Source organism: Aplidium turbinatum, chromosome 9, assembly GCF_918807975.1.
Source record: "Aplidium turbinatum chromosome 9, kaAplTurb1.1, whole genome shotgun sequence".
Lineage (NCBI taxonomy): Eukaryota > Metazoa > Chordata > Ascidiacea > Aplousobranchia > Polyclinidae > Aplidium > Aplidium turbinatum.
The window spans coordinates 20,244,626-20,265,840 of NC_137480.1; the positions used below are offsets into that span (position 1 = coordinate 20,244,626).

General features: G+C 37.2%; 1 protein-coding gene across 3 annotated transcripts; it reads right to left on the minus strand.

Moving 5' to 3' along the window:
- Positions 1-3,297: 3,297 nt before the first annotated feature.
- Positions 3,298-20,715, minus strand: LOC145777668 (uncharacterized). Of its 3 annotated transcripts, none has more exons than XM_082589101.1 (7): positions 19,477-20,715; positions 18,786-18,912; positions 16,537-16,602; positions 15,418-15,446; positions 14,937-14,997; positions 7,592-7,713; positions 3,298-5,221 (listed from the first exon to the last, which is right to left on the minus strand). In XM_082589101.1, the coding sequence occupies exons 1-7, from the start codon at positions 19,783-19,785 to the stop codon at positions 4,964-4,966; spliced, it is 972 nt and encodes a 323-aa protein (XP_082445227.1). In that variant the 5' UTR covers positions 19,786-20,715; the 3' UTR covers positions 3,298-4,963. The 3 variants fall into 3 exon arrangements, with proteins under 3 accessions (XP_082445227.1, XP_082445225.1, XP_082445226.1); XM_082589099.1 differs by having other exon boundaries at positions 7,592-7,731; XM_082589100.1 differs by having other exon boundaries at positions 14,919-14,997.
- Positions 20,716-21,215: the final 500 nt, after the last annotated feature.

Genomic DNA, 21,215 nt, shown 5'->3' on the forward strand with positions numbered 1-21,215 from the left:
TTACCAAAAAAAAGCAAGAAAACAGAACTGAACGTTTAAGTTTTTTTTTTTTTAATTTCTAGTGCTTTCTAAAGACAACAAATGATTTTATATTTTTTAAAAGTCAGTAAAAAGTGAAAAAAAGAGCTAATTTTAAAACAGTTTCAGTCAGACAGCAATGATCGCAAAAATCTGCAAAATGTGACAAATCAGGCACGACGTCCAGGTAGCCAAGCCTTAACTTTTTCCAACAAGGAATGGTCAGCCTTAACGAAATTGTTAAATTATTTGCAAGAAATATAATTAAAACAGTAAGCTGCACATAACCGTTAAGATGCTAAAAACGGCGTGAACTAAAAAGCTGTTCCTCTCCTTGCAAACCTGTAGGCCTATTCATGCCACGATTTCTTTTACTGTAGCTTATAGGTGTTAACAGTAAGCTTATGCACAATTACACATTGCATTTTTAGAGATTCGTTTCGATTTGTTTCAAATAACAAACGAGCTAAACTCAGTTGGACGAACGAACCAAACTGAACTGTTAATAAACGAACCAAATTGAGTTGGCAATCAACAACGTCTACAAGCGTTGTATCAATAGGCTATAAAACGTATGAAGGTAATAGAATAATTTTTGTGAAAGTGTGAGCATGGCCTTTAAAATGTCGTTTAATATCTTACAGTGAACCAGGCAATGAACGTTCAACAACAGCTCCATAAAATGCGCCAATTTCTTGTAGAATTTATAGGCTAAATCAGCATGTTACATTGGTATACAAAATGTTTAGAAAACAAATAGCCTACAAGCCGTCGCTGAAACGTCAATCAAGCAATATAATTCCGTTGAAAATATAAGCATGAAAACCCAAACTGTCAAAAAAGAGGACATTTGAGCATTTTTTAGTGTCCTCCGAGAACAATTAATTTTTCTTGAAAAAAGAGGAAAAATCCTCTTAAAAGAGGACGTATGATAGCCCTATGCAACGTTCATCTGTGGATGAGTAACAGGCGGTTTACCTCAGCGAATTACGGTCAGGCTAATGTTTCAGGGGAAAAATAAAATTAATCACAATAGTTTAACTTCGTCAAATTTGCTTAATCCGTAAATCTTACACTTGATGCATCCAATCGTAAGACAGTTGTGTGATAAACATATCTTGCTTAGTGTTGGCAAGTTTATCTGTAGTCACGTGACTAGCCTTTTGCTACTCTAATAATGAGAAAGCAATGAAGTGGTGTTGTTTTAAACCTACTATACTAGAGGTCGCCATAGTGCAGACGTACGGTGTAGGCTATAGTTTTCTGAACGGGCCAAAGCAACAATTGTACACCAACTTAGCCTATGAGTAGGATTGGCCTAGCCCCCATGGCAAAATCCCAACATTCTCGAGCAACAGCTACAATTAAAATGATTTTGCCCATCTTTCCCGTTGCAGAGCTCCAACTTAGGCCCAATTAATTGCAATTGTTTTGTTTAGTTAACAGCTAAGATGATTAAACAATTTCGCCCTCCCCTCCTTTGGCAACCTCAACATGTTCAATTCAACCAAGGCCAACACGTGTTAGGTTGGTAGAAAAATTGTCAGAAACTGCAAAATGAAAATGTTTTGGGAAAGAATGATAACCTAACAAAGAGGGAATGGTTTTCTAGCAGGCCTACAAACCGGTACAAATTAAGCTATTTGATATCAGCTGCTGCTATTCTCGGTATCATACCTAATTCTAAAGGTCAGTGATAACCAATTTGTGCAGTGATAAATCGCAAAATGTGCAGTGGTAAAGCATGTGGTTTTTGAAAACGCATACAAAATATAAACTCGTAGTCTTTAAGCAGTGTTTATTTTTTCTCTTCAATCCAATCAGTGTAAATAAATTTTGTTTCTAGTTTTCTGATCTGTGAAGTGTTCAACCTTGCAGCAGATATTGCTACATTTAGATCTAGCACTGCCGTTTGTGAGTGTGGATTCTCAGTGTTAACAAGGGCTGACGTTTCCACTAGACCAGCGGTTCTCAAACTGGGGTCCGCGAGACAATTTTTTGGGACCGCGAAGCACCTTCCAAAAAAATTAACACGATGTTGCTTTTACTTTCAATTTCATCAGATGAACGTTGCAACTAGGGCTAGAAACGATTTAGTTTTTGCACTAATTTGCCTTAAGTTTTTGGTGGACCGCGAGTCGTTGAAAAAATCGCAAGGGAGCCGTTCAACAAATTTTTTGAAAAAGTTTGAGAACCACTGCACTAGACGGAGCATGTTTCAACCAAGACAGGCAAACTTGGTGCTTATGGCTGTTACGGACAATCGTTCCCCAAATGAAACGTTACATAAAACTCTTATGGTCTGCTTAATCTAGCTGGCGTCTTACGTCATGGAAATGATTAAAAAATGAGCAGAGATTGCAACATACTTCGCAACACCTGCAAAACATTGTACAATCTCTATGAATACCTGTGGGGAATTGCTTCACAATGTTTATCACTATTACGTCACAGAAGCTGGTTACGTGCATTTGATATATCTCAAGTCATTTTAGAATTATTGCAGTTGGAAAGATTGGTCGAATAATAAAACTGTTTTGCTTGGGCTTACCAACTAGACGAAATTTCCGTCTTTTATCCTAGTAATTTGTATTGTGGTGACAAGTTTTAGTGGCGTACCGCGTTGCGTTCCATTTTCGACAGCCTGTGGCTATTTTTGCTTGAAATACAATTCGTGAAAAAACGTTTTCAGAAGAGTATTTTTTCGGTGTCATCGCATACAGACGAAAGGATCCGGGAATTTTATGTTACAACTTTCCCACGAAGATATTACGGTTTTCCGCTGTGACCAATGGCCTTTGAACATTCTGTATCGAAATCTATCGATTTAGACTTGTTTGTGAGACGGTTTGCATCCAAACATCCGCCACTGCAATAGACTAGCTCACGGGTGTATAGGCGGAATGTAATCATATATATCAAAATCCTCGGCACTAGCTTCTTCGAGCCAGTTAAAGTTTTTGCTCATAACAAGTAGGCTACGCTATTTATACAACAATTAGGCCTAAGTCAACAATTGCTGTGTTATGTTGGTCATTGTAATATGGTTGCCGTGATTTAACTAACGGATAAAATAAGAGACCAGTGTTGGTCTTGACACTGATCTGATACGGTATATTGCAATTTTTGTGGACACTGGTATTTAAGAGGTTAAAATTCCAAAATCATTTAAATTTTTTCGGCCCCTCCTAACAAAAAGTTGCCCTCCCCTTGCTCTGCGGTCTGGTGATGGCCCTGACAATCGCAACTCTTCGTCATTTTTTAATAACTTTATACAAATCACGTTAAGACGACAAACAATTGAGGCTAAACAGAAAACATGTGCACTATTTTGAACTTTACGAGCACAGCACGAACAATAAGAAGAAAATCGAATGTCTTTTGACAGAAAATATGTAAAGCAAAATATTCCAACTACATGGAAGCCCACAACAGCTCCAACTTATGAAGGTCAATAATTCTTTCCATACGAAGGGTCAGCCGATACACAACTTCACCTTTGAAAAAAGCTTCAGATGACGAACCAGTGTGAATATTTATGTGAGATGTTTGCTTTTCTGTCTCGTCAGAAAAAGCTGACGCATACGCAATTAACACAGCATAAAACTGTATTCACGACATTTTATGGTGCAAAACATCCGCTAAGATGTGTACAATCGAAACGTAGTTCGAGCATGCAAGAGAGGTGATGTGGACTCAACAATTAATTCGCGTTACGTAGCCTAAAAGTTTAGGATATTTTAAAACATTGATACAGGGATTCATAAGGTAATATAATGGGTCTCTGCATTGATAGTCTACGAACTTTTATTCCGGTTTTACGAAGTTAGCCTACTTAGGTTTAATCCATTGAAATACAAGCTTCAAGAAAACATGCTTTTTATGTCGATCCTACATAAATGATAAAACAAATGAAAAAATATATAACAAAAAAAGATAAACGCGGATTATGAAATGATTCATGAATGAATTAACGTTTAACCAACTTTTAGGCTATTTTGAATGTAGGTGAATAAGCTGGTAGCATACTGACGAGAAGTGATTGTACAAGAACGTGTGTAATCCAGAGATTTATAGAAGATTTCTGAATCCCTGTCGAACCCTTGTAATTTTCATGACAAATCAACAGTCCATGAAAACGAAGCACAGTATCATTTCATTGGTAAATTCCGAATGTTGTTTTGCAGTTATAGAAATTAAAACTATACAAATAGGCAACTTTAAAGACGTATTGTAAATTCAATTCATCATTATTATCTTATTAATGTGATGTACTTTTCTGTACACTGAGATAGCACACGGTTATGAAACAACAGTTGAAATATCTGAGCAAATAAAAGGGCGTCAATGAACTTGACACAACAAGTGATGATTTATCAAAACAATGACGTAATATCAATGTACAACTTAAAGCAAGAACTAGTTTTGCACAGTCGACCCGATCAATCAAAACAAGTAAACCAAAAAAGGGATAGAACGAGGCATAATCACGTATGGTAAGGCTGCTATATTGAAGAAAATGAAAACAGAAGCCAAACAGGTATTTTGAGGCGGTTATTGAAGGCGAATAGGCCTACCACGAATGCATCACAGGCAACGGCTTGTTAAATTGTCTCATAAGTTACCAGATAGGTGATCACTGAAAGTGCACCAACTAAAACCAAAGCTTGTAGGCCTAGTTTGTATCTAAAGTGAGCAACTATTTATGATCACTGACCAAAAGGTGTAATTGGAGCAATGATGAAGCACAGCAGAATATACAGTAAAGTAAGACTAATCGACGCCATTACGAAAAATCTTTGCCGTTTTCACTGCAATCGAGTGTCTTATGCTGGTATGATATGCATCCAACCGCAGTAGCCTATATTACATTACTCCAACTTGGAACTTTACAGAGACACTTTGCCTGAAGTGACATCTTGACTTCACGAAAACGTCACAAGAATTACAGTCCAATGAGAAACGCACCAAAGTAAGTGTACTCGGGCGCCATGAACACACGGACGTTCTGGGGATTGACAATCAAGGATATGCCATCACCTTCGCGAAGATGAACAACTCCATTTGAATGGCAGGCAACATAAGAACCAGTAGTGGAATTGTAACCTTGCGAGACTTGACATTTTGTAAACGTGGTGCTACCTAAAGCGTTCACTCCGATTTCCGCTACCATGTGTGGAACATCCGTGGTTTGAAATATGACCTGAAACAAAAAAACGATAATAAATCTTGTCGCCATAAGTTGGTATGGTTTGGCTCCGTGACGTATTTCAGAACTGACTAGCAGTTTACAATCTAAACAAAGAACAACACCACTAGTGGCCATGGAACTTAGGCTACCAGCCAACGAAACCTGTCTTGCAATCATTTAACTTTTTCAGAAAAGCAGTGATGAATTCAATGTTAACAAAACAAGTGCTATCAATTGAGCAGAAACCATTTAAAAAAAGGTCAGCTGAGTGACTGGGCGGTGAGAGTACTTGCGCCACGTTCGAAAGGACGTCAGTTCGACACCGCTCCAAAGCACGCGCTTGTATCTCGGCAAATCACTTTCTTCTATTTTAATTGTCTTGCCCGAACTAGGCATCGACTAGTGTTTCCAATTTCGAAAAAAAAAAATTAAAACCCGGGTTTCGGGTAGTTAAAAAACAGAAACCTGGGTTTTCAGTAAACGGCGATTTAGCCCAATATTGAACTTACTGTAGCCTATTATTACTTAAAATATGCAAATACAATAGAAAATATACTTTAATTTAATGTTTATCGGTAAAACACGTTGTGTTTAAGTGATTTTTATAAAGTGAGTTAACGCACGAAAATCAAAGCTTTGAATCTTTTATCATTCAATCTGTTTCTCAGTTTCGAATAAGCTATTTCGAGCTTCACTCAGATGATTTAACTGTAAGCTAAGCAAAATAGACTTTTTTAATATTTTCAGATTTTTTTGTTTGTAGATGGAAAAAACACATTTGCCTTTTCACTATTTTTTGCTGTTAAAGGAATGACCTTGCAGTTGTGATTTTCCTTTCAGATATGAAGTAAATTCCTCAAGAAAGAATGCTGACATTGGACTCATATGAGTCCAACTTCAATACTTTCTCAGTCCTTTTCCATATGACCTCAGGGCTCTGTGGATATAGAGTCCTTTCGAAAGAGATTTTGCTGAGAATGCAATTTTTGGCTTCTAAAATGTGTGTCTAAATTGGTCTTCGTACTAGTCCAGGTAGGTGGGAGACTTTGAATATTTCATTCAGTTCCACATTTTCCCTTTTTTGCCCACGTTTTCCCAATCTTTCTTGCAGATCTCTACTGATCTCTGTTCCTCGGTCTTTTAGCTTCTTCAGGGTGAACTTGAACATTCTTTCCAGCCAGACGAAGGTCAGCATTCTCTTTGCAAAGGTATTCAACTGTCATTGCAATAACACTAAACTTTACAAAGCTCTTAGATTGTATCGCATTCATCTTCAAAAAACTCAAAACTTCCCCACCATTATTTCTTTACGTGGCTCTAGAAAAACCAAAGCAACAGAAGCTCTTTTGCTGAGTCTTGCAATCAAGGAAGCGAGTCTTCTTTTTTCAGGAGGCAATGTTCTGAGGTTGTACATTGTGATCATTGCGCTCCACCCCACGGATGCCTACTGCACATTTTCAACACTTTGAAATCGTGTTACAAAATTAGTTTAACGTGATTCTGCATTGCGGATAGCCTACAGCAGGAGACGAAATTTCTGTCTCATTTTTGTATATTTTGGTAAAAGTTTGTATTAAAACCGTGTGAATGCAACATTTTCTCGCTGGCACGGTTGGTTCAGTGGTTTCATCCTCTGCCTAGTGATCTTTGTTATAAAAAAAAAAAAAAAAAAAAAATAGTGATCGTGAAAACGAGGGTTCGACGCCAGTCGAAGTTAAACTGTTTTTTTTTCTTTAAATTAAATTTTGCGGTGCAAAAGAGCTTTTCAAAAAAAGTAGGGTTTGGAAAAGCTTATATTTTATTATCATTGCAGAATTTCATTGGCAAATAGTTATTTCGCAATCTGAATCAACCAATATCTCAAAACACTTTCGGAAAATCTTACTTTTAGAGTGACTATAGAATCAATGAGACAGAAAGCTCGCGGGAAAAAAATTTCGCCAGCAGGAGCCAATGTTGTATAATGCTATACAGAAAATGCAATAAATGAGTAAAAAACAGAGGTTGCACAGTACCTTAGGCTATGAAGAGCCTACAGGCTACAGCTAACTGAATCATTTAATTTTTTTACATTGTGTCTGAAAACCCGGGTTTCTTGAAGCAAAAAATAGTCAAAAACTCTCCGGGATTTTGGGTTCGGGTAAACCCTGTAGACAACAGTAGTATCGACGGCCTAAGATGGATATGTATTTTAAGTCGTCCTTTTACATCAAATATAGTTATTACTTTCTAAATCCTCTACAGCCTGTTTCACCCTAAAAGGGGGATCATCAGAACGTCCTTATTCAAATAAAATTTGTTTGAGTTATCTTTTCATATCCTTTAAACTGCTTTTCATATTATATCTTTGCATCCAAAGTATAAAAATGAATGTTATTTCACCTGGCTGTACACGAAATAGAAGCCTGTAGCCGGCACTGTGAGATAACCGTCGGTTACTAGACGAGCTGTGTTAAACCCGAAGTAGTGCATATCGGGTTCCTTCCAGCCAGTCAGAGTTCTACCTGTAAGAATTTCGTCATCTGGGTAGAATTAAAAAATGTTTTACCATTGCGCGTAATCACAACCTGGCGCAATACTGCAATTCAATTTAGCTTTGCCACAGGGCTATGGAGTCAGGCGAAAACTATAACTTTAACTCATAACTGACCAACTCAGGATTCAGTGTTGCCAGATTTTTTTTAAATTTTTGTTATTGTTTTTAAAATTTAATTTCACTTAAGTTTTGATCGAAATTGAAACAGTGACTTTCACAAAACTGACAAAAACGAATATTTCTATTGGTAAAGTTTAGACCGCAATACGTATAACAAGAAATACCATTTTGATAAAAACTGCAAACAAAAACGTTCATCGTTTTGTATCAAACCGGAGTCGGGCTTTTTTAACGACTCCGACTCCGGACAACTCAAAATCTTTCTGACTCCACAGCCTTGCTCGTTACCGCCATTTGGAAAATAAAATTTGAAAAGAAAATTTTGTCTACAATAGCGAATCTGCGCAATCCTTAGCGCAAACACTTATTGAGAAATCAGATCTAGTCAAATAAGTTTACTGTGAAACTGCAAAGGTAAACTTGTGCAAAAATAATAACAGAAAAATGCTTAACAACAATACATTACTGTTGTATGATCAACGTGAAAGCAGCCGGCCTAACCTAGAGGTAAGGCTAGAAAGAAAACACTTGCTTCAAGACTCGGCAAGTTATTTCCAAACAAACGCATAAAATAAATACATTATGTAAACTTGACGATATAAAATCAAATAGAAACGGACTTTAACAGCTATATGAGCAAACCAAACCTAACTTTCCTTGGCACTGACCCTAAAGTCAATATTGTTGCATACAGTAACATGTCCAGTTAGGCCTATACTTCAAAATGGAGGATCTCAGATTAGTTGTTGATACTTTGTTATAGAAACATGCACATACGTTCAAAATACATTTTTAAGGTAAACAGTACGCAAGTACACGATGGCTTGTAAGGCAATCATTGATAGAACCTATGTACGATACATGTAGGATATGCCAATTTATTAAACATTTATTCGAAATGACAATTAGGGCTAATGTAGGCCCTGGTGTAAATCGATTGGACTTTTTCGGCGACATTTGATGCATTTCCCATAATGTGGCAGTGGTTCTCAATCAGGTAAAATGGCTCTTCAAAGAAAACTTTAAAGCTTCTAAAATAAAATTTTATTAATCACGTTGCCTTTGTTTCGTTACTTCAGCAAGTCTGTTTCAATACACAGCAGGTTATGTTAATTAATGTGCAAATTCAAACAATAACGTGCTTGAAAATCCATAGGCCGAACAATGATATAAAATCTAAACTAAACCGAATTCAGCTTTTTGGTAAATTTGTGGGATAGGCTAAAGGCGACAACTCACGAGTGAATGACTGCTTTTGGCGTTGTACATCAACTAACTAGAAAGATATAGTTCTTTCTCCCAGTCAGTAGATAGGCTACTAATAAGTTATATAAATTTATTACATTTCTTTTTTGCAAATGATTTTTGGGACATTCTGTAAGCATGCCATGAACGCTTGCTATATGTGTCTACGTTGTCATCAGTAGAACAACCAAATTCTCTGATCTGGAATTGCACCAAACAGGAATAATGTCAACATGAGATTAATTAGTAACTCCAAATCTTTTGACCAAAAATCTCAACCTTGTGACCAAAACTTATGCTTCAGTGAACAGAACTTGTACTTTTGTTTGACTTCTTTTGTACAGCTTCGGTAGAGAGTTTGTCTTGTTGAACCATAGGCATACGAAGCCGAGTAACGTGATCAAGTTTAACATATTAAAGATTATTATATATTTACAAAAAACACAAAAACTACGCAACAATTAAATATCAAACGTTTTCGACATCACACGATGTCCTCTTCAGGAATAACATATAGGCTATACAATTTTTACTACATCTGAATAAAATACAATGGTTATTATAACTATAAACAGGAAAAAACAAAAACTGCACAGTACTTCTGACTAGCTCAAACTCAACGATATAGGCTCTGCGAGAATCAAAGGTAACTGCATCAAAAGGTGTCGAACAGATCACATGATGTGGTAGAAAGGCAAGGTGCGAAAAAACTAATTTTAAAATACAGAGAGCAAGAAAGATTTAGAAGCCTTGTACATAAAATCTTAGAAGCCTTGTACATAAAACGTTACAATCCACCTTTGAACAGACAATTGTATGCTTGCGGCTCATCTTTCTTGCTCTCTGTATTTTAAAATTAGTTTTTTCGCACCTTGCCTTTCTACCACATCATGTGATCTGTTCAACACCTTTTGATGCAGTTACCTTTGATTCTCGCAAAGCCTATATCCTTGAGTTTGAGCTAGTCAGAAGTACTGCGCAGTTTTTGTTTTTTCCTGTTTATAGTTATAATAACCATTGTATTTTATTCAGATGTAGTAAAAATTGTATATATGTTATTCCTGAAAAGGACATCGTGTGATGTCGAAAACGTTTGATATTTAATTGTTGCGTAGTTTTTGTGTTTTTTGTAAATATATAATAATCTTTAATATGTTAAACTTGTTAACGTTGCTCGGCTTCTTTTGTACAACTTCTGGTTTAATGATCGGATCCTAAATTTATGACCGGAACATTTTTAAACGGAACCTTCAGTTTTGTGATTGGAACTTCTGGTCTAGTGATTGGAATTTAATTTTGTGACTGGAACATTTTATAAACAGAACCATTAGTTTTGTGACCGGGACTTCTGGTTTGGAGCCTGATGTTGGCTACTTGTTGGTTGTGCAGTTACCATAATGCGTCACAATTAGTGACCAAGTTGCGCTAAACAACTATAACCAAAAATTAAACCCTGCTGTAGGTGTTGAAAGTTGCAAAAATTCCCATTAAACTAAATCAACATCATCAAAGTACTGGCAACATATTGTACCTAAAAATGACCGGGTTACTGTCCAAATGGCGACTATCTACCTAACATAGGTGTCAAATCAGCATCTACGGCATACAACTGTAGTGCAGAGGAGACCGCAGACCACATACTCCACCACTGCCCGACTTTTACTACACCAAAGGCAGTTGGTCTGTCAACGCTAGAGAGTGGAGAACTCTACTATTAAGTGGTTGTTCGAAGAATGCCCGGACATCTGACCCTGATGAAATGTAGTCTAAAAATAACTTCTCCTATACAACAGAAGAAGATGTTTAACAAAGGTCGTTTCTTCTTTTTTCAATCGAAATTTTCTAGATCTGAGTTGGGTAGAGTACGATCCGTTAATAGAGATGGTTTCGGTGACAGTCTGGCCTGTCTGGCAAGGCAAAATTTTCCTGCTGGCCAGCGTAGAGTCAACTAGAGTTCAGTAAATTACGCACTTTACAGCTGTTTACTCAATACTCTTATGTAAAAGACCTCTTAGATGCAAAACAATAAACACCACAGCAGCACTTCACAAATAGTCACTGTTCAGCATGCCTCGTAAGAGTTTACACTCTATTCAACAACTTATTTAACGAGTTTATCTGTCATAATGGAGTAATCAAATCCAGTGCCGGATTAAGGGGGGGGGCGGACTGGGCTGAAGCCCAGGGCCCCCACTTTTGGGGCCCCCACCTCGAAGAAAAAAAATCTATTAATTTTTTTAGTTGCACAGCTGGAGATTGCTGCTTTAATTCGTATCTCAAACAAGAAGGGGCGGCTCGCCCATATGTGCTTCGGTGCTGCAGCACCCCTGCCCCGCTCCAGTTATTCAATTTTTTTTTTAACAAAAAGCATATTTATTTGCTTCTTTCATATTCAAAAATGGTACGGATTTTTTTTGAAAAAAAATTTTCAATATTGGAAACACGGCTTGCGCTGTTTTTTTTTTTTCATTTCGCCGCCCTGTCGGTTGGGTAGGTTGGTAGGCTAAGCAGCTGGGTAGGCTTTATAAGATGTGCCGGATTTAGATTCAATACACCGGGTTTAGAACCAACTGACAGTGATAATACGATACGTTTCGAAACAAGGTCCAATCGAGCGATTTTAAAATTTGTACCAATGCACTCTCATACAGGAGCAGAAATCGCCAAAATTGTTTTGGAGTTTTTTGAAAAGCTTAATATCAACATTGAAGACTGCCACGGTCAAAGTGATGATAATGCTGCCAATATGAGTGGCAAGTATAACGGTCTTCAAGCCCTTCTGCGCGAGAAATGTAGTGTAGCTCATTATGCGCCTTGCACAGCACATTCACTTAATGTAATCGGTAGATGTGCTGTAGAAACATGCCGTTCTGCTATTGAGCTTTTTGAATTGTTGCAAAGCCTTTATTCATGGCTCGTCTCGTCTACTCATCGTTGGCAAATCCATCGAAAATTCCTAGATGGTTTGCCTGTTTTAAAGACATTATCTGATACAAGATGGTCAGCTAGGTATGCTGCAGTCAGTGAATTAAACAAAGGATACAGTGAGACCATTTTAGCGCTTGAAGCATTGGCCTCTGATGATGCTCAATCTCGAGAGAGCAAAGTCGAAGAATCTTAGCCCTAACGAGATTCATCAAGCTACAACTGTTGCATTTATGAAGGAATATCTCATGGATTTCGAAGCCAATTTTCCAACTGAAACAGTTCATTTTGCATAAGTTTTCAAAGTGAAAACTGCTGATGGTGGAAAAAAGGCCTCAGAAAACCCTGATAAACACAAAGTGGAAGACAGTGTTGAGCTCAACATGTTCTTACTTCTAAGGGAAAACAGATGCGTTGAAACCTTTTCCAATGTCTTTGTTGCTCTGCGAATGTATTTGTGTATGATGATCTCCAACTGCAGTGGAGAAAGATCTTTTTCAAAGTTAAAGAGAATCAAAAACGAAGTCGAAATTCTTCGCGGCAAGAGCGAGTTTCGAATCTTTTGCTTCTAAGTATTGAACACGATATTTTGGATTCATTGAATTTTGAAGAATTGATCAGCAATTTTGCCATGAGAAAAGCAAGAAAGCGTCCATTTTGAGTTGATGTGAACAATTTTCTAAGCAGCAAACAAAATGACTACCAGTACCGCCTACCAGTTTGCAGTTTCATTTTTGATTTATATGGCCTATACTCCTATGAATATGATTCGGTTTTTATTGTGTGAAGCTGACAAACAATTCACAGTTCATACATAAAGTTGCCAAAAACAAACGTTTCGTTTTTTTGTGAAACGATTAAGCATACTTTGATCGCTCTGTATCTCAACAGTTTTGTGCATTCGACACCATTTTGTTTTTTGTTTTTTTTATCTTTATCCTGCATTGTGGGAAAGCGGGCTTGAGCGCTATGCATCGGTGTACGCCTTCCGACGTACACCTGACCCACGCTGGAGCCGACTGCAATGTCTGTTTCCGGTTGTCTACTCTACTTATGACTTAAATTTGGTACTACCCATTACTCGAAATCGATCACTGGGTAGAGGCAATTATCGTAAAGTTTCTTGCCCAGAGAAACAACAGCAAGTGTGGGTGGCTGGAGTCGAACATGCAGGCTCTCGACTGCGAGCCCAACGCGCTAACCACTCGGCCACTGCTGTCATTTGTCATTGCTTATTGTCATTGTCAAAGGTTTATTGTCATTGCTAAATTTGCTTTTCAACCAGAAAACGAATCTTTTCCGAAGAAATACTATTGAAAATTAACCAGGTTTTTCCTCACAATTTTCTTGGGGGCAAAATTGTTTGTTTTGGACAGTACAGTATTGGACAAAATGAACATGTTATCGTACAGTATACCAATAATCGCCTATAAGTAATTTGTATTGAAAGTGTTGCCACTAAAAATTGTGGAGAAAGGATCGAGTTCACTTTGAACAGTGATAGCCTATCTCACAAACGGATACGTTTGTTGATCTGCTCTAAAATGATTGGTTTTGCTTTCAAAAAGACAACTAAAAGAACAGTAGCGCACCTAGAGAATAGTGGCGTCGCTCGGGTAAGTTTGAGAGTTTGCGCCCCTCTATTAAAGTCAGCATTAAACGAATTACAGTAGAACTCGGTTAATCCGGACGTTCGCCTAATCCGGATACAACTGGAAGTACAAATGATTTGTAATCTTTTTCTTGAGAAACAGCTTTGGATTATCCGGATTATTTAATCCGAATCTTCGCCTATTCCGGACAAAAGTTGCGCTTTCTCTATTGCTTTATCCGGACTTGCCCGATTTTTTGTAAGTTTTCCATAGAAACTCGTCTTCGGTAACTGTTTTCAAAAATTTTGAGTGACTACAGATTATTCCGACACGCATGTCTGAAGATGTAACTTTTGCCAGTGTGTTCTTGCGTTAGACGCAGAGTCTACAAATACATTCATTTTACATGCATACTGCATTTCAAAAGAACTCTATCACTGGGTCGCTAATGTGGTGATCGCGCGTCTCGGAATTAGCAGATGACCACACTAACGCGTTCAATTTCGGTGATTTTTACCGATACCCTTTTATCTAGGTAACGTCAGGCTTGATAGAACCGTCATCGGTTAATCCGGACCTTTGCCTAATCCGGATGGAATCGCCGGTCAAATCGAATCCGGATTAACCGAGTTCTACTGTATGTCATTTTGTTGTTCTAAAAATAATGTTCCTGTTTAATCGCTTTTTTCGATCCCAATCGTAACAAAAGCACAGTGCCAACTACACAATACACACAACTCGGGGTTTGGAGGCGGAGCCCCCAGCTGCTGAGAAATGCTTTTAGCGTCATTGATCGATAACCTTGTTAGCGAAAAATGTCACTTGATAAGGGCCCCACTTTCAGCTCAGCCCAGGGCCCCATAAACCCTTAATCCGGCCCTGATCAAATCAAATGGCAAGTTATTTTTCAGACCTAAGTTATAGAGAAGTCGTCGCATTGTTCTTTGCACGACTGTTCATGGCAACTTGCAGTCCATAAACATTCCACGGTTTATAGCTCTTTTCTACAATAGCAAACCTAAAAATCTTTTTTCAACGTTGTGCATTACTTTTACGACATAAGCATATTATTACCACAACTCAGCCTCGCTGCTTCACGCAAGAAAGAACATCATCGGCAGCATCTTCGATCGCTCGGCTAACTAGCAGCCAGCAAATCAACATTTTTTAAACATTGATTCAACGTCAATGAAGGACTCATTTACTGACTGGGGTAGCAGTACGAATTGTACCACCGATTGAGAACCACTGCAAAAAAGCGATAAACCCCAAATAATGGATAAACACATACGCAACGCGTCCGACGGACCTGGTGGGTTGATCCCAGGACGACCAGAAGGACGCTCCGCTTGGACGTGAACCGCGATAGCCTGAATAAACACACAGAGCTTTTATGCAAAGTCTGGAAGGCATCACATGTTTGATTGTAGTAGGCCACTAGGCCTACTCATTGTTTTTATGTTGTTGAATAACCTCAAAGCTTGCAATTTGAAACAGAATCTATATTTTTGAATCTCTAAAATACTGCTGTAATGATATATTAATTTAGTCTATTTTATGCCACAACTACAAATAAGTTAAATTAAAAACCTAACAGAAAATATATTTCTTTGGTTAAGTTTTTGTGGCTTAGAGTTTTCAAGATCAACCGTAGTAAACGTATGAAAATATCTACTGTACTGAATAGTCGATAACCCATGTTTTCTTGGCAAAAGAAGCTAATGACTTTGGAAAGAAGCAAAAGAACTTTACATTAAACTTCGTTTAATTGTTTTCTGATATTTTCTTACCTTTCCTCTTCTCAAAAATTTCTTCGCATCTGAAATAAAAAAAGCTTTTTCTATTTTTTCTATTCAGGTGCATTGATATCTAACAAAGTACGTTTTTAAACTGTGGCCTCAGTTAACATCAAAAAGGCAAACTAATAGACTATAGGATCTTCAAACAAGTAATCAATATGATATAAGCCAACGTTAGAAAAACATTAGTACATTGAGGGCTTAAAAAGTAAAGTAGATCAACCATGACCTTTGATAAGCTTGTAACTTGAAAACATAGTCCGCGTAAGTACCAACCACCAACAGTAAACATTCTAAATAACTTCAGTTTAAGTTGGGCTTGTTGTCAAACGAGCAGCTGTTGTTTAGAACTGATGCTCGGCATTGACTGGAGGCGAGGCTTTGCAGCGAAAAACCCTAGTTGCAGTCGGTAAGATAAAAATTTCCTGTTATGCTCTAGTGACAAGTTTTCGCACGAGTTATTGGAGGAATTCAACAGAATCTTAGCACTTTTGCTATGGAGGAATTCAACAGAATCTTAGCACTTTTGCTATGGAGGAATTCAACAGAATCTTAGCACTTTTGCTATGGAGGAATTCAACAGAATCTTAGCACTTTTGCTATGGAGGAATTCAACAGAATCTTAGCACTTTTGCTATGGAGGAATTCAATAGAATCTTAGCACTTTTGCTATGGAGGAATTCAACACAATCTTAGCACTTTTGCTATGGAGGAATTCAACAGAATCTTAGCACTTTTGCTATGGAGGAATTTAACAAGACTTTGTAGACAAAGTCAAGATAAAACAAAATAAAGGCTCCAACCAATTAAAAAAGGCGCCCGTAAAAAAGTGATTTTCCTGAAAATTTAACAAATAATTGTCCCACCACTGGCGAAGCATTAGTTTTTGACACCTAACTAAACAATCAGTTTTACGAACAAAGTCAATTTTATGTTGTTTTTTTTTGGCGTTTAACCAAAGAAAGAATTAAACCATTGGAATAACAAAACCGAGCCACAAAAAAGAAAGGTGGTAAAATGAAAGGAGCCACATAAAGCTCGAAGATTATTAAAATTAGTCAAGCATCAATGACTAATCGTAACAATAATGCGGCAAAACAAGTTCCTTACCAAATTTCTTTTTCTTCCGTCCTTTACCCTTTTTTCCTTTTCGTTTTGGCGCGCCATGGGACCTATCTATAGAAAATCAAAACGTTATATTTAAAAAAAAACGGTGGTTTCCGAGTTTTCCTACCAAAAGTGGTTTTCTCATGGCTTTTGTGACTTCTTTAAACCTGTTAGAGCATTTCATCAAGAAAAAACATTTCAACTATTTTTAGTTTTCAAGCAAATTGCAGCCCAAATCAAACAGTAAACTTTGGACACATAAACTATGATCGCTAACACAACTTTCAATTTTAATATTTTTTACCAAAATTTGACCTTCTTCCATGATATTAACACCAAAAAAAAAATTATATTATGCAATGCCACTGTAAAGACAAAATATCGAGTACACCTCTGGAAACGTGTTTAACCTTGCGATTAAACAATTTTATTCAGGGGTGCCCAAAGTTTTTTAGTCACATGCCGCATTTTTGCAAGTCTCGGCGGCCGCGTTAGAATTTTCACTTATTTTTTCCTTGAAATTCGGCCTGAGTTTTACGATTGTATATTGTAGGGTCCCAAACGGGGACCGCAGATAGTGTTCCCACGGGCCGCACTTTGCGCACCGCTGATTTAGTTAAATATCACAATCGTAAATTTACAGCCGCGTGTCTTCTTTATAAGGTTAAGTGTTATCTGTGTACGAAAGTTGATCAAGGCTTACAAAACTCTTGATCGGTGTGAGGTTATGAGTTTAGTCCAAATTTAAAAAAAGGGACGAGACAAAGTCGGTTTTGAACTCCCAGATTTCGTTAATCTCTATGTTGGCCAGGTTGCCTTTACATGCTTGACTAAACTAGAAGATTTCCCTTTTTGAACTTTATTTTGAGTTTCAAGTAAACTCCTGGGTTCGGATTTATACCATCGATTGGGACTGAAATATAAAAGCTGCATATCGCTACAGGTAAGAGAAGCACAAATGAAACGAAATGCATCGCTACATCAAATTGCATAGCTTTTTGTTATAAAGCAAACGTTAAAACCGATTCAACAAATAGGTTTACATCGCTGTGCAATCAGATTAAAAACCAAGCCGAACAAATAATCTGCTTATATGCTAATGAAGAGAGGTAGGGAGAGATATAAACTGCACCCATACAACAAACCAATCGTCTATTCGCTTTCATCAATTTAACGTGGGTAGATGTTGAACAAACAATATAAAAATTGACTGATTTGCTTGCTCAGTCGGTATAAGGTTTGTCACAAAACGTGAATATTTAACTAAATTAGGAAAGTTAATAACATTCTTATTGTGGGTGACGTTGGTAAAATCAAAGCAAACCATTTTGTTCATGGACTTGAAACCAATATTGGCAAGCATGTTTCGATAGCAAAGTATTGCACCTTAAGCTCAAAGAAAATTAGAATGAACTATAGGATCTTGAGGAAACTCTGGTCATATTACGCGTTATAGATTATATTCATGGGCTTATGTTTCATATTACTCGCATGGTCTGGACCTGATAAGAAAGCAAAGCGTGGACCTAACTTACTGACAATGCATAAGCTACTTTTCAATGAACATTTTTAACAATCTTGTGCTGACCTAACGATTTTTCTTAAATGAGGATCTTTTTCTCAAAATTTTTGTATTGAAATTAATAGTAGGCTAAAGGCTTTATTAGCTGCGTACAGACACACAAAATATGCCATAAAAAAAATCTTCAGCAAATTGATATTTTACATCAGAATTTAGCAACTTTGCAGACTGCAAAGCGAAAAAAAGGTACGGTAAGACTTTTGGAAAACTACGCAAAACGCAGGCGACACTCACAAAACTACATTCAATTGTGATCAAATACAGGGTAAGTAAACGACATACTACTGCATATGCATAAAGCTTGTTAAAGTCAAATTTTCTACAGGGTTAATCACGTTGCCAAACGTGTGATTGGTCGTGCAAGAGGTTGAGCAAATTTTAACAGGTCAACATTATGTCAAAAAAAGTCCATGATGGGATAGTTCATTAATAAAATATCACATTCAAGAGTTACAAAAGTTTGGTTTGTTTGTCGTATCCAGGCTTACACCCAGTGGTTGAAGATTTAGATTGAGTGAACGGGAATGCAAGTTACAAAAGTGATACACGGCTTATTGCACAAAGACGTTTTTAGTGAGCTATATGTATTAAAAAAATAATAATTACAGGAATAAGTGTGGCAAAGGCTATGCCATCCTACAACTACAAAAGTTGAAGCATTTATACATACCTGAACTTCGCTTGACTACAGAATGGTGCAAACTTTTTGTTTGTGGGTAAGTCACTTTCTGAGACAATGGACTATGCATTTCCGTTTGTTCATTGCTTGATACATCCAATGTCTTCTCAAGTAAGGTCTGCAATCAATAATCATGGATACCCTGCTTAGTCAGCTATATTGCACGATTAACACTAGTGGCTTTTTACATACTTCTAGGAATGGGAAAATGACAAATTTGTTATGGCTCTGATTGTAACATTTCAGACTCTTAGAAATTGACCTAAATAGCAACATATTCGGCTGGGTTGTAGTAGGCCGTGGTCTAACTTTCTAATCATTCCGATTTGCCATGATTCATTCCCATTGATTAAAGCGTTTAACAAAATGGCCAAACTGAGAAATATGAGTTTTATATGTTGACTTTATTAGAGAAAAGTAATACTTTATTTCCCCTGTTGTTGATTCCAAATCTTCATCTTTCCTTGAAGGTTCTTCAAAATGGCTAACAACGGCTTGTAAAAGTGAAAAGAAACGTTCGGAAAATCAATATTTAGCAAATAAATATTTAAAAAGTAGATAGTTTTATAAAATAGCATATTCCGATAAACTTACATTACTCTTTGTGGTTGAAAACATCAATAAACGTTTGTGCAAGTAAAAATATGCTGTATTTGCTTCAAAAACCAATGAAATGCCATACCTCGATGTGATCAATACCATTGTTGAAATCATCCATAGGCCCGTTGGAATCTTGTGTAAAGCGTGGCAGACTTCTTTGCATTAAAAAATCAACATCTTGTCGCATCTTCGAGAGTTCATTGTTCAAATGGAAATTCCAGCAAGCCAAAACTGAACAGACACATGCAAGAAGACCAAGCGCCCCAACCCAATAGAAGTTGATATGCCATAAGCAGCATTTTTCTTTTTTGCATTGGCACGAAATATCTTTCTCTGTCTCATCAGCTCTAAACTTTGAGTTTGTATCCAATAAATGGTAATCCATCTTCATGGTGCAGTTTCTCAACGTGTTGAACTAGTTGGAGTGAATTTTGGTCAAGGCTTGTTCGATAGTTCTCGGCAGTGACTGGTACAACTTCAACAAGTGTCGATTTTATAAAGCCCAGGTAGAACTTTCCATATCTTTCATGACACGTGGAAACGTTAAATAGTTCTGCTTTCGAAATAGAATGCTGATAAAGCCTCTACAAGAAAACTAAACAAAACACTGAGCTGCGAAACAATAGGGAAATTTCTACATCAATACAATTTATTATACTTGCAGAAAAATTTCCAAGATTGATTTTTGAAAATTTTCATACCATAACAGGTGATGCGAAGCGAAACATAAGCGCCCTTAAAACTTGCGAGAGAGTAATACGACCTTCTAAACCCAAGCTCAGCAACCGAGAAAAAAGTTTTATCAGCGGTCTTTTGAGCTTAAAGATGCTTATTCAACAAGTTGCTGACTTGAGGGCATATTAAGGGCAATCATCTGTTTGTATAAAAAAGTAAACACACAAATTCATAAATAATAATGAACAATGGTGTAATGAACCTATCATCAAAACAATGCAAGGGAGCGAAATCGAAAACTGCTAGCACTTAAAAAAAATTATAGCTGTGCATAATATGTAGGTTAAGTCTTCACAAAATGAACCAACCTTTTTGTTTGATGCGCAATTCTTAGTCACTGTCTTTCTTTAGAATACCTTGCTAAAAATATAAACGGTTTATAAACGATTGAATTGTCGGATTTTCTTGAATGCAGGCAGCAGCAGTGGCCGAGTGGTTAGCGCGTTGGGCTCGCAGTCGAGAGCCTGCATGCTCGACTCTAGCCACCCGCACTTGCTGTTGTTTCTCTGGGCAAGAAACTTTACGATAATTGCCTCTACCCAGTGATCGATTTCGAGTAATGGCTAGTACCAAATTTAAGTCATAAGTAGAGTAGACATTAGACAACCGGAAACAGACATTGCAGTCGGCTGCAGCGTGGGGCAGGTGTACGTCGGAAGGCGTACACCGATGCATAGCGCTCAAGTCCGCTTTCCCGCAATGCAGGATAAAGATAATAAAACAAAAAAAACAAAGCATAGCAAATCAAAATTTTGTGAAATTTGAGTAAGACTCTGAATTGGTCCAGAAATGTTCATATGAGAAGATCTGAGGTTTTGGGTGAAATAAGCACATCGAGTTGTTGATTTTTCACCCTTTTTTCCACAGATCAAGCCTTTTTTTAAACCTCTGAACTTTATCGACAAGTCAAGATAATGAACTGTTTGTACCTTGCATTGGCTTGATTCACGTTGTCAAGCAAAACTGAAAGGGAAGCCAGTTTTGCACAAACGTAAATTACTAATAAATTGTTGGCAAAAAGTAAACGCTGATCCTGAGTAAACATGTAAACTTAACGTCTCATTTCCATGTGACAAACCGTTCGTT